This window comes from Lynx canadensis, chromosome D1 (genome assembly GCF_007474595.2).
Source record: "Lynx canadensis isolate LIC74 chromosome D1, mLynCan4.pri.v2, whole genome shotgun sequence".
Taxonomy (NCBI): Eukaryota; Metazoa; Chordata; class Mammalia; order Carnivora; family Felidae; genus Lynx; species Lynx canadensis.
In genome coordinates, this window is record NC_044312.2 from 76,479,627 (window position 1) to 76,492,759 (window position 13,133).

The 13,133-nt window shown below is 43.0% G+C and overlaps 1 protein-coding gene across 1 annotated transcript in view; it reads left to right on the plus strand.

The window, feature by feature from the left end:
* The window catches only part of NELL1 (neural EGFL like 1), a 900,960-nt gene that overhangs the window by 78,657 nt on the left and 809,170 nt on the right, over window positions 1–13,133 (plus strand). The window contains exon 3 of the mRNA XM_030333128.2: window positions 5,152–5,302. Within this exon, the coding sequence (XP_030188988.1) occupies window positions 5,152–5,302 (151 nt within the window). The remainder of the gene's footprint in view (window positions 1–5,151; window positions 5,303–13,133) is intronic.

Below are 13,133 nucleotides of genomic sequence, written 5' to 3' on the forward strand. Positions count from 1 at the left end.
CGGAATGACATTTTTTTTTTTTAAGTGTAAAATGTTCACTGTAAGTGGTGGTTTGTATGGGAGATTACCCTGATGCAATGGTAGAGTCCAAGTATGCTCCCGGAGGTCACAAAAGCGCCTCACCAACCAAATTCAGATGCTTGAATCATGCAGCTTATTAAGTAAAGTCAAAATGTCCAGGAGGAAGCAGGGGAAAGAAATGGAGTAGGAGTATAGGGTACAGGCTGGGTGAAAGATGGGCCACCCCACCAGATTCCTGGGTCTAGCATTGTTCATGTATTCAGTCTTTGGCCCATCAGCTTCTTTGCTGATTCAGCGGTTTACATGGACAGGAATAGAGGTTATATAAAGGGTGGTGGTGGTGGTGGGAGGTGAATTTCAGTAAGTGGGAGGTGCCAGATGCTAACGTGTATCCTGTCTTGGAGAGGGCAAGTACTTCTGGTCCCAGCTTTAGTTACCAGTTAATCTGGTGAGAGTGATGGGTTTGATTAGCATTTTTTCAGTCAGAGTACAAATGGGGCCAGAATGGGAATGGGACGAGTGTCACAGATGGCTATCCGATTTAAGGTTGACATAGCTGTCATCCTGAAGGTGGTGTGATATGTACGTTGTGACTTGGTTCTCCCAGCCCATTCTATTTATAGGTAACATGTTTAGTCAATCCTTTTTATCTATGTTCAACACACCTATGTTTCATTTATTTGATCGACGATTAACACGTTTCACAGGTATCTAACTTGCTGTCTATATTTAACACTCCCTACGAGCTTTATTCATCCCACTTGTTTTTCTTGTTCTCTCTAGAAGAATTGAATATTCCTAAATAATATAGCAAGCACATTATAGTGGTTGCATATGCCAGTACAATATTCAGTATAGATTCTCCTTAATTGGCTTTCATTGGTTGCTTTTTTAAACCTAGGGGGGAAAGACCCATTTACTGCGAAGTAGGTGACCTATCACTGGTTCCAGTAATTGACAACTTTACATTTATGTTGATTTGGAAAATCAGCAGAGGAGAGAAATTGTAGAATCTAGTTGTTTCATGTGTAGAAACACCTTCAGTACCCTCTTTTGCCAGGTGACTATTCATTTCCATGAATAGAAATGGAATGTTGAGGCCTGGGAAGAACTTGAACTCCCTGATCTCTAGTCATCTCAGTTTTCAGATAGAGAGTGTGAGACTCAGAGGGGTAAAGTGCCTTATCCAAGGTCACATAGCTAGTTATCCATAAAACTTCGTAGTCTTTAGTCTCTTGAAAACTGGTTTAGTGTTCTTATATGTTGTAATAAGTGAGATTACGTTCTGGTGTTCTTTTAGCAGCTGAATTATGGTAAGCATTTACTTGAGAGAGCTTTTCTGAAAATGAGAATGCACATAAAGTCTCAATGTTTGAAAATAGATGATTTTCTTTACATTTCACTCTGATGAGTGCTAACGGGGTATCTCTGTTTCAGTGTGCCAGTCATTTACAAAAAGAAGTGAGAAGCTGGCAGAGGAAATGCTCAGTTCTGTAGGGGGGTTGGGTGAGCAGCAGTGTGGTTGAGTTGGATTAGACTGTTAGATGGGGTGTCCTATAAATGGGAGGGGTCGAATTGGCACCGAAAGTGATTTTCTTTAATTTGATAGCCACTGACACTTGATAAGTGTCCATTTATCTTCTCCTTTTCCAAAGGGTATCTTATTGGTTTCTGACTGTAATATTTGCGGTTACTTGACATAATAATAGAAATGATAAAGATAAAATAGAAAATAAATCCAGTAAGTCTGTATTGGATGCCTGTTTCATGCCAGGCACGGAGAACTGTGGATACAACAATGAATGAATGACTGTGCCTGTCCTTGTGGAGCCTCTAGTCTAGAGGGGAAAGAAAATATGGTAAAAAAAGATCATGAGTAATAGAAGGGAAAAATGGATCATAATAATTAAGTGGTATGGAGAAAATAACCAGAGAGGTGTGTTCGATATCAAAGGAGAACCTGCTTTGGAGGGAGTGACCAGCAGGTTGAAATTGCAGTACGAGCTAAAGGAGCCAGGCATGGGAAGGGTGGGGGGAAGAGCTCTGTGGGGAAAAGGGAAGAGTAGCACAAAGACCCTGAGGCAGGAGTGGGCTTGGGTATGAAAGAAGAGTATGGAATTGGGTGGGGGAGTTTGGCAAGAGTCAATTGGTGTGCGACCTTGCAGGCCATGCTAAAAAGCCTGGATTTTTATCCTGGGAGGACTGGGAAGCCATGGAAGGGTTTTTAGAAAGAGCCTGAAAGGATGCTGATCTAAGCTTTAAGATGAGTCTTTGGGCTGCTGTGTAGAATGGAGAAGAGAAGGCAATAGAAGCAGGGAGACCAGTTAGGACGCTGTTGGAGGTGCCCCACTAAGAGAGGGTGGCAGCTTAGGTAAGAGTTTCAGAGCGGAATTGGGTGAAGGTGGACGGATTCCAGACATGGGAGCCCTCACGATTTGCTCTTGAGTAGGATCTGGAGGGTGGAAGAAAGGGAAGACTCTGGGACAAGTTCTGGTTTTTGTGGCTTGAACTGAGAGGTCCCATTTGCTAAGAGTGGGAAGTCCAAGAGAAAATAGAGGGTTGGTGGCGGGGGCGAATAACAAGAGCTCTGTCATAGGTATATAAATTCTGAAATGCTTATTAGACCTTCATGTGGAGATATTAAGGATATTGAAGATGTATCTGTAGTTTAAGGGAGAGGTTGGGATGGCACATAGACACACTGCAGTGTCATTGGCCAGTGGTGCTGGGATGATGTCTGAGAGAATGGAGTGACGGGTGAGGACACTCGCCACTGATAGGCCTGCTGGGGGAAAGTGTTATGACTATCATGCTGCTTGAACGTTGCTCACTTTGCACTGGACTCAAGCTTTAGAATCCTCTAATGAGCTCTCTGGGCCAACACTGCCAACCAGCTAATTCCTTATAGATGAATACAGAAGGAAATAGCAAAAAGGGAAAAAGGAAGATGTAAGTTAATCTCAGATGTTTTTTTTTTTTTTCTTCCTGCACTAAATTCTAGGTGGAATTTATTAGGATTTTTACCCAGCAGTAATAAAAATGTTAACAAACATTTGCTAACGATCTCTAATTTACAAAGTGATGAGTTCATATGTTTTAATAGATCGCGAATGTTATCTTGCCAAGTCTTTGGCTGGGATTTTGGAGAAGGTATAGAAACATTGCCTAAGTGGCTCTTATCTCTACCCTTGACAAAAGTTGAAAGCTTGCCACTTGACAGCACAGTAGTGAAGGATTTTCTTTGGGTAGGAAAGCAAATGTCCAGGTGGGTTTTATCTTGGTAGGGTGCTGTGCCTGGGTTAGGTGCCCCCACTCTGGAGGACCAACCATGCTTCTCAACTTGCAAAGCTGACTTCTACAGCTTGAAGATGGTGCTGTTCTTTGCTGCGAACTTCAAACAGCAACTTGTAGAATTACACCGGGATGGAGAGACCCTGAGAAATGACCTAGTTCACCATCTCCCCCATTTTGTAGATGAGGAGACTGAGGCCCAAGGTCAGGTACTTGAGGATTTTTTTTCTGTTGGAAGCCACTCTTTTTATTTTATTTTATTTTATTTTATTTTATTTTATAACCTTATAGTAAAGCTTGTGCTATAAAGAAGGAGGGGGCAGAGGCAGAGAGAGAGAATCTTAAAAGGGCTCCATGCTGAGCAAGCTCCCCCAATGTGGGGCTTGATCCCACAACTCTGGGATCGTGACCTGAGCTGAAATGAGGAGCCAGATGCCCAACTGACTGAGCCATCCAGGCACCCCAGAAGCCCTGCTTTTAGGATGAGGGTCTTCAAGGTCCATATAGTCTGTGATGTAGCTTGGGCAACACAGCTTTTGAAGATCTTTCTTTTTCAGACTCTTGGAGAAGTAACCAAGGAGTTCCCCCAAAGAGGATGTGTTCAGGGCATGAGTAAAGGCCACCAAACATGCCTTTGGTATCCCTTTGTTGTCTCTGAATAGTTGGCTCTAATTCTGTTCTGTTGGTGGCCAGTTTCTGATTTGAGGAAGTATAGTGTAAAATAATGAGAGTGCCTAGTTTATCGTGATAAGGGAGAGTCTGAGTATGAAATGATGAATTGTCTTATCATGCAGAATTTGTAGAATTCCTGGCCAGGAGCAGTATTAGCTGGATTCCCATACCTCTAAGCCTGCTGAATTGACCTCAACTTCAATATTTCATGAGCAGGGTCATCCACTCCACGTTTACAGAGAAATTCCAGGCACGCTTATGGGTCATGAACATGCCTTGATTTTTCAAGCAAAATGGAGATGTCTGGCATTATTAACACTTGTAAATCTCTGCTGGGTACAAAACAAGGACAGGTTTCCCTCTACAAATTGTGGAGCAAAAGAAATGGAGTCCCCTGGGAAAAGTGAAATTGGAAGCTGCTGAGTGGCATTTGGATCCTAAACACAGGACTCTGTGAATTTAGGATCCACTTATTTGTCTCTCGCTTTTTTTTTTTTTAATTTTTAATATTTATTTGGAGAGAAAGAGCGAGCAAGGAAGAGTGAGTGCGTATGAGCGGGGGAGGGGCAGAGAGAGAGAGAGAGAGAGAGAGAGAGAGAGAGAGAGAGAGAGAGACAGAATCTGAAGCAGACTCCAGGCTCTGAACTGTCAGCACAAAGCCTGATGTGGGGCTCGAACCCATGAACTGTGAGATCATGACCTGAGCCGAAGTCAGACGCTTTATCTACTGAGCGGCCTAGGCGCCCCTATCTCTCACCTTTGTTTTTGTTTTTGTTTTTTTTGTTTTTTGTTTTTTTAACAGCAACTTCATCTGTTTGTAGCAGGCCACATTGCCCAGTGTCCTGTCAAAATTTGTCAGAAAATCACTGGCTGACCAATTGTGAACTTGTCCAAGTGACAAGGGGTACAGTGACAGAGGTGGCATTTCTGGGTTTTGCATTGAATGAATGCTGCTGTATGAAATGGTGGATGGTACATGAAAACAAAGTATTGGTGAGTGGTGGGGTTGCGGTGGGGGCGGGGGAGGATGATAGATATGATATGGATCCTGTGGACATTTTTAACTGCATCTTTTCTCTTTTTCCCTCTTCTTCTTCTTTATTCCTTCATTCTCCTCCTTGTTCTCTTGGTCCCTGTCTGTTTCTGTTTTTCCTTCCTGACTCCTAGACACAGAAAGAGAGATCCATGCAGCCCCTCATGTGAGTGAGAAGTTAATCCAGCTGTTCCGGAATAAGAGCGAATTCACCTTTTTGGCCACTGTACAGCAAAAGCCATCGACTTCAGGAGTGATCCTCTCCATTCGAGAGCTAGAACACAGGTAAGCTGTACTTTTGCAAATGTATTTACAATTGATGGACTATACAACATGCCTTGGAATTTGGATGTTGTATCCTTGAGAGCATGCCCCTAGCTGAGGCCTTGTTGCTGTTGAACACATTGGTAGATTGTCTTTGCACTAAGAACTTACCTTTGGCAAAGAGGTTTTCTTGTTAACTCTCCAAAGACCACTCATGAGTGTCTTTCTCGCCTATCTTCTGTCTTCTGGTAGTCTTTGCTCCTATGAAACCACATTCTATGTCCTCTTGAAGTCTTTAAGAAAGTCATATTTAACAACCTTCAATGAGCATTATTGTGTGTTTACTCTATACGGGAGCTGTGCTGGACACAAGAATACTAAGGCAAATAATCCAGAATTTCTATTCTAAGGATCACATAAGCTAGTAGGGAAGATGGACAGATGTCATGAAGTATTGTAGCAATATGTGTTTAAGGAATAAAGGTATTAATGGTCAATTCTGAAGGGTCATGGTAAGCTAAGGAAGCCTTCAGAAAGGATTGTGGTTGTATAAATAAAGGTGACTATTGGACAGGCTGAAGGAGAAGGAGTAAGAGATGGGCAGACAACATTCCAGAAATTGGTTGCTATGATTTTGGGAAGGAAAAAGGGGGTGGGGTCGGTGGTTGGCACATTGTATGTGTTGGGGAAGCTGAGGAGTTTGGGGTGGGCAGTGAGGGGTGGTACTAGAGGGGTAGGTAGAAGCTAGATCATCTCAAAGCTTTGAGGCCATGTTGAAAATTTGGACTAATGTCTCTATAGATAGTGGGAACCACGTAAGGGTTTTAAGTTTGAGGAAAGAGGATTCTGTTTTAGGAGTTTAAAGTAATGATAATCTAAGACAAGTATAGACGCTTCCTGAGAGAGATCGGTGAGTTGTAGCCAAGGAGAGGGCAAAGACTGTCCATCAGCCTCCACTCTCTGAAGGCCTCCTCCATAGGTCTCTAAAGTGTGCCAATCCAGAAGCCCGCCCCCAGGCCAAAGCATCTGGGCAAACAAATGGGCCTCTTTTACAGAGAGACTTGGCAGCGTATTTCTGTCTGCCCAGACCTCTCTCCCATTGTTTAAGTCCCCTGGGACCTGGGAATGCAAACTTCCTGTGGGTTTTAGAACCAGGTGATCAAGTAGTGTCCCCTGAGCAGCGGCCACAAAAAAACTCCGGCACCAGATGAGTGTAAAAGCTCCCTTCTGGGAGAGGGTGGTGCTCAGGAATGTGGCAGAGGGAGGTGTGAAGCGGCACTCGTTGGCTGGAGCACAGCAGAGGAGGAGCGTGAAGATGGCACCCCCTAGTCGTGGTCCTGGAGAGTATTCCCACAGGCTCCTGGATGTGTTAAATTAGATGCCAGCCCCTCAGGGCAATGCTTCAATATACGCGAATGAGCTGCTTTTCCTCAAAGTCTGGGCAGATCAGCTGCCTCTGAGCTGGGCCCCGACCTCATGAGTCTGAGTGCAGGAGCCCTTCAAGAGCAGTTTCTCAGATCATAACAGCTTTGGGGGCTTGTGGACGTGGGGGCTTGTCTCAGAAGTACAGGTCTCAAAAGCCAGGCTTCCCAATGTGGAGTTCAAACCCTTAGCCCCTACGGTAGACGCTCTGGGTTTTGAGTTCCCTCCTGATTGTGGGTCTCCATGCCAAGGGTAGGGTTTATAGTGAGGTTGTGTCCCAGCCTCTCCTACCTGCTTCCATGTGGATGCTTTTTTCCTTATTTGCTCACTGAGCTCGGCTGGACTTCGGTTTTTTTCCAGAAGAAATTGTTGCATAAGTAGCTGTAGACTCCGCATGTCTGTGGGAAGAATTGAATTCAGGATCTTCCTGTGGCACCATCTTGAATTTGAGCCTCCTGGCCAATTTTAGTTTTTAATACTAACTTTAGTAGTCCACAGCCTACGTGTACCCGTGGGCTTGGATACCAGGGAACAGTGAAGCCTGTGACTGAGAACCTGTCCAGGGAGGTGGGAGGTGGAGCTTCCCAGGAACAGAAGCTCCCAGCCCATTGAGTGTTCCATCCTCTCTTGGGACTTGATTTACAAAACACAAAGTCAAAGGCAAAGTTACCAAGAATTTCCAGATGGTGATGGCACAGTGGAACCCTTCAGAGTGCAGGACCTTGTGCAACCCACTGGTCACATGCTGTGAAGCTGGCCCTACCTACCTTGCAGCAGACATGGTAGGTACCCTCCCCTCAGATCTCTTGTAGGTTCTCTGTGCCCTTTGCCTGGTTTTTATGGGCTTTCCTTCTGAAGGCTGGCACCTAACTTTCCTCAGAGCACTGCCTGTTGGCCTCTGTAGCCACTACACAGAGAACAGAAGTGTCTGGGAGTTCATTTATCCCCCAGGCAGCCTGTAGTCTATGACTGACAGAGTGTAGGAGTTGGAAGCCTTGTTCCCTTGCTTTGGAGGCCTTAAGGCCAGACCAGTTCTGACGTTTGAATCCTCAAGTGCTACCTGGAATGGAGGTAGGTTGAGGCTTCCATGTCTGCTCCTTCTGTCCTTCCCCTCCTCTCCTGGGAGCATTTCCTTGAAGTGCTGAAATCACTTGCTCCCAAATTCATGTGTCAGAGTCTGCTTCTGGGGAACCTGAGTTCCGATAAACCTTCCTTTACCTATTTAGGTTGACCTATCTAGTAGCAGTAAAACTGAGCCAAAAACTGCATAAAGGCTTTTAATACATTGGGTCGGTGGCTCGGGAAGATCACACAGAGTGATGGCTCTGGGAAGGGCCAGAATTCTGGCAGGTCAAGGAAACAGAAGGATGTATTAAACAGGAAGAACGGTGTGGGCAGCTACAGGAGAAATGCAGGAAAATGGAACTTCTGGGGGCAGGGTGGAGAGGTGCAGGGAATGGACCAATTTTGCTGGAGCAGAGGGTCTCCATGTACATCTTCAGCAGAGGTGAGGACCGAAAGTTCTCTTTTCAATCGTTGAGTTTGATCTCAGCCTCAAAGGGATGTGATGGACCCTGCTCCTTCTTCTGAAGGGATGTTGTCAGCGTAATAAATTGGCTGTTTGTGGGTCAGCCCAGAGAAAGAGAGGTAGCATGCGTTGGAGAGGAGGTATGGCTTCGAGGCCAAGTGTGGTGTAGATTAGGAGGAAGTATAGGTTCTTGTCACTCAAAGGTGGAGGCGTCAAGCCAGTGTCGGCTTCACAGACATGAAAGGGTGACATGCTTGTTCCATTGGGGCAACGTAGTGGAGTTGGGGGTGAGGGCTGCCTCAGTATGAGAGCCATCTAAGTGTCTGAGAGTGGAATGTAGAGTCTTTATTCTCAATTAAAGCAGAGGGGGGAACTTCCCAAAGACAGGCGAGAAGGAAGTGGAATGGCCAACCGTTGTAGAAAGAGCAGACCTCAGAGTTGGAGTGATGGAGACTGGAGGTTCAGGCTCTTCGGCACTGTTTCATGTCTCAGCTTAGTTTCCTGGTCAGAAAAAGGGAGGTGGTCATCTACTTTGCAGGTTGCTGTAAGGTGAAAGATGATTGTGCACACGAAGTGGCCTGCTCTTAATAAATACACATTTCTTCTTGTCTAAGCAAAATATTTAAAGCTACCTTCAGGGTTTTTCTCTTTTGAAATCTTCAAAAAAATTTTTTTTAATGTTTATTTATTTTTGAGAGAGATGGAGACAGAATGCGAGTGGGTTAGGGGCGGAGAGAGAGGGAGACACAGAATCCGAAGCAGGCTCCAGGCTCTGAGCTGTCAGCACAGAGCCTGATGTGGGGCTTGAACTCACAAGCTGTGAGATCATGACTTGAGCCAAAGTTGGACGCTCAACCAACTGAGCCACCCAGGTTTCCCCTCTTTTGAAATCTTTTAAAAAACAGAACTCCTTTTAGTAAAGGTTTAAAAAAAACCCAAAATCCAAAAACTTGTGTTGCCACAGAGTCCTCTGATGCCACCTTCTCTTCCCTAGCAGGTTTCTAATAGAACCTGAGGATCATTGAATAGAGAATCATCTGATCATTTTTCATTGTACTAGGAAAACCTCAGGTCTTGACTGAAAAACAATAAACATGCAGATATAGAACATTCCCCTCCCCTTTGGAGTTCTGTGGTGCCTTCTTCCATGTTTGGTCTAATCAAGGCAAAGTATAAAGAATTGGAGGGGTGCCTGGGTGGCTCAGTTGGATAAGCATCCGACTTTGGCTCAGATCATGATCTCATGGTCCATGGGTTCGAGCCCTGCATCGGGCTCTGTTCTGACAGCTCAGAGCCTGAAGTCTGCCTCAGATTCTGTGTCTCACTCTCTGTCTCTCTCTACTCCCCAACCTGCCCCCTGCTTGTACTCTGTTTCTGTGTCTCAAAAATAAATAAATATTAAAAATAATAATTAGAAAAAAAACCAATTGGCTGAATTGGGGCACCTGGATGTCTCAGTCAGTTAAGAATTTGGCTCTTGATTTTGGCTCAGGGCATGATCGAATGGTATGTGAGATCAAGGCCCGTGTCATTGACCCCTGTATCGGGCTGTGCGCTGACAGCATGGAGCCAGCTTGGGATTCTCTCTTTGCCTCTCCCCTGCTCGCATTCTCCCCACACCCCCAAATAAATAAACAAACATAAAAAAGAGAATTGACTGAATCTGTAATATACTGGTTATGGGTAATAAAGAAGACCTGGTTTCCACCCTTAAAGAGATATTCATCCAGTTAAGGAGATCTGTGGTATGGAAGAGGAACATACGATAGTATATATTTTGGAATTAGGCAATTTGAAGCCAGCAATGTTCCCATCTGTAATAGAGAATTTTCAATCATTTTTCAGGTTTCTTATAGTTTACCAGGATAACTGTGTCTAGAGGAGCAAATTGTCTTGGAGACATTTGTCATGGATATCTGACCAGGTGTAAATGATGACCAAGATTTTGAGGTTTTTGGTTCATAGCAGGGGGTTTAGGGACCTGGCAGATTGGAAAAATAAATTGGAATCTGTCAGGGATCTGACAGACTGGAAAGCGAGACTCCCTGGGTTCTTTTTATAGTTCTTAATCACGTGATCCGCATTGAATCATTCATGATCCAGATGAATTAAATAAATATTTGCAACAATTGGGATATGGGCACTTAGATTTCTAGATAAATTAAAAAAATTTTATGTCTCAGTTTTTTTTTGTTTTTTGTTTTTTTGTTTGTTTTAGTATACTCAGAGTTACGCATTCAATGCAATCTTTTACAAATTTCCATTACCTCCAAGAGAAATCTCACCCTTTAAGCTGTCACTCACGAGTCTCCCTATTAGTAACCCAGCCTTAGGCAAACACTCCTCTATTTGCTAGCTCTGTGGATTTGCCTATTTTGGCCATTTCATATAAATGGAATCCTACAACATATGGTGTTTGTGACTGGCTTTCATTTAGGATGTTTTCAGGGTTCTTTAATGGTGATAGTGTGTGTCAGTATTAATTTTTTTTGAATTGTAGAATATTGCATTGTTTGGATATACCATGTTTTATTTATCAATTGGACATTGAATTTTTTTCCAGTTTTTGGTGATTATAATAATTCTGTGAAGTTTTCTGTACAGGTTTTTTTTTGTGGACATATGTTTGTATTCTCTTGGGTGTATAACTAGAGGTAGAATGGCTGGGTCAAGTGGTATCTGTGTTTAACTGCTAAATTGCCAATCTGTTTTCCACAGTACCTGTACCATTTCACATTCCCACCAGCAATGTAAGAGAGTCCCAGTTCTTTTTTTTTTTTTATATCCTTACTAGTTAACTGTCTTTCTCTTTGATGTTGCCATCCTAATAGGTGTGATATGACCCCTCACTGTGGTTTTGAGTTCTATTTGCTGATGGCAAATGATGTTGAGTGTCTTTATGTTTTACTGGCTGCTTATATATCTTCTTTGGAGAAATAACTATTAAGGTCATTTGCCTGTTTTAATTGGGTTGTCTTATCATTTGTAATACTCAGAGATCCAAGTCCCTTTCTCAGAAACCTTAGATTTTTCCAACTTTGTGGATTGTCTTACTTCCTGGAAACCTTAAGTTTTTAAATTGGATGTCCAGTATATCTGTTTTTTTTTTTTGTTGTCGTTTTTGTTGCTGTTGCTTTTGTTCCGAGAAGCCATTCTTCGTATGAGGCTATTAAAACTTCTAGGATTGGGATGCCTGTGTGGCTCAGTCGGTTAAGCATCCGACTTTGGCTCAGGTCATGATCTCACAGTTCATGAGTTCGAGCCCTGCATGGGGCTGTGTGCTGACAGCTGAGTTCGAACAGCTCAGATTCTGTGTCTCCCTCTCTTTCTCTCTGCCCCTCTGCTGCTTGCATGCGTGCACTCTCTCTCTCTCTCTCTCAAAAATAAATATTAAAAAAAGAGACTTCTAGAATTTATTTAAAAATTTTGTAAGGTTAGCTCTTTATGCCTTGGATAGATTATAACTTACTTTGTCTGGTGTGAAGTAGCAGTCCAACTTCATCTTTTTGCAAGTGGATAACCAGTTGTTCCAGCACCATATATGGAGTATTTTTTTCCCCAGTGAATTATCTTGGCTCCCTTGTCAAAGATCAAATATCAACTAATTATAATGGGGAGATTTATTTCTGGACTCTGAATTCTGTTCCATTGATAAGTGTCCTTCTGCTGGTACTATTTTGATGATTGTAACTTTCTAGTAAGTTTTGATATTAAGAAATGTGAGCCCTCCAACTTTGTTTTTCAAGGTTGCTTTGCATGCTCCAGTCCTTGAATTCCTAAATGAGTTTAGGACCAACTTTTTTTTTTTTTTTTTAAGTTTTACTTAAATTCCTGTTAACAGTTTCAGGTGTACAATGTAGTGATTCAATACCTGCAACACTTGGTGCTCATCACAAGTGCCCTCCTTAATCCCCATACCTTTTAACCCATACCCTCGCTCCCTTCTGGTAACCATCAGTTCGTTCTTTATAGTTAATAGTCTGTTTCTTTTCTCTCTCTCTCTTTCTCTTCCCCTCCTCCTTTCCCGTGCTCATTTGTTTTTTAAATTCTACATGTGAGTGAAATCATAGAGTCTTTCTCTGACTGACTTATTTTGCTTAGCTTAATACTCTAGCTCCATCCACACTGGTGCAAATGGCAAAATTTTATTCTTTTTTCTGGCTGAGTAATGTTCCATTGTGTATATATAAAACATCATCTGTATCCATTCATCAGTTATGGGCTCTTCCCATAGTTTGGCTGTTGTAGATAATGCTGCCTTTTTAATGTCTGTAAAGATGTGAGCTGGATTTTCAAAGGGATTATGTTCAATCTATAAATTGATGTAGGGATTATTGCCATTTTAGTAATAATAAATTATCTCCAGACCTGGACTGTCTTTTTTTTAACGTTTATTTATTTTTGAGACAGAGAGAGACAGAGCATGAATGGGGGAGGGGCAGAGAGAGAGGGAGACACAGAATCGGAAGCAGGCTCCAGGCTCTGAGCCATCAGCCCAGAGTCCGACGCGGGGCTCGAACTCACGGACCGCGAGATCGTGACCCGGGCTGCAGACGGACGCTTAACCGACTGAGCCACCCAGGCGCCCCTGGACTGTCTTTCTATTTAGGTTTTCTCTGTTTTTTAAACAATATTTTGTGCTTTCAGAGTATAAGTTTTGCATGGGTTTTGTTTATTTTTTGGATTATAATGGCATAAAAATTATACGATAAAAGGAATTATTTTCATAATCTCATTTGGCTCACGGCTACTTTATAGAAATGTACTTGATGTTTGCATGTTGAACTTCTATCCTGCAGGCTTGCTAACCTCACTAATTTGATTAGTTTTTAGTGGATTTCTCTTAATTATTACATGTAACATCTTGTCATCTGCAAATTGGACAGAAAGAAGTAAAACTAT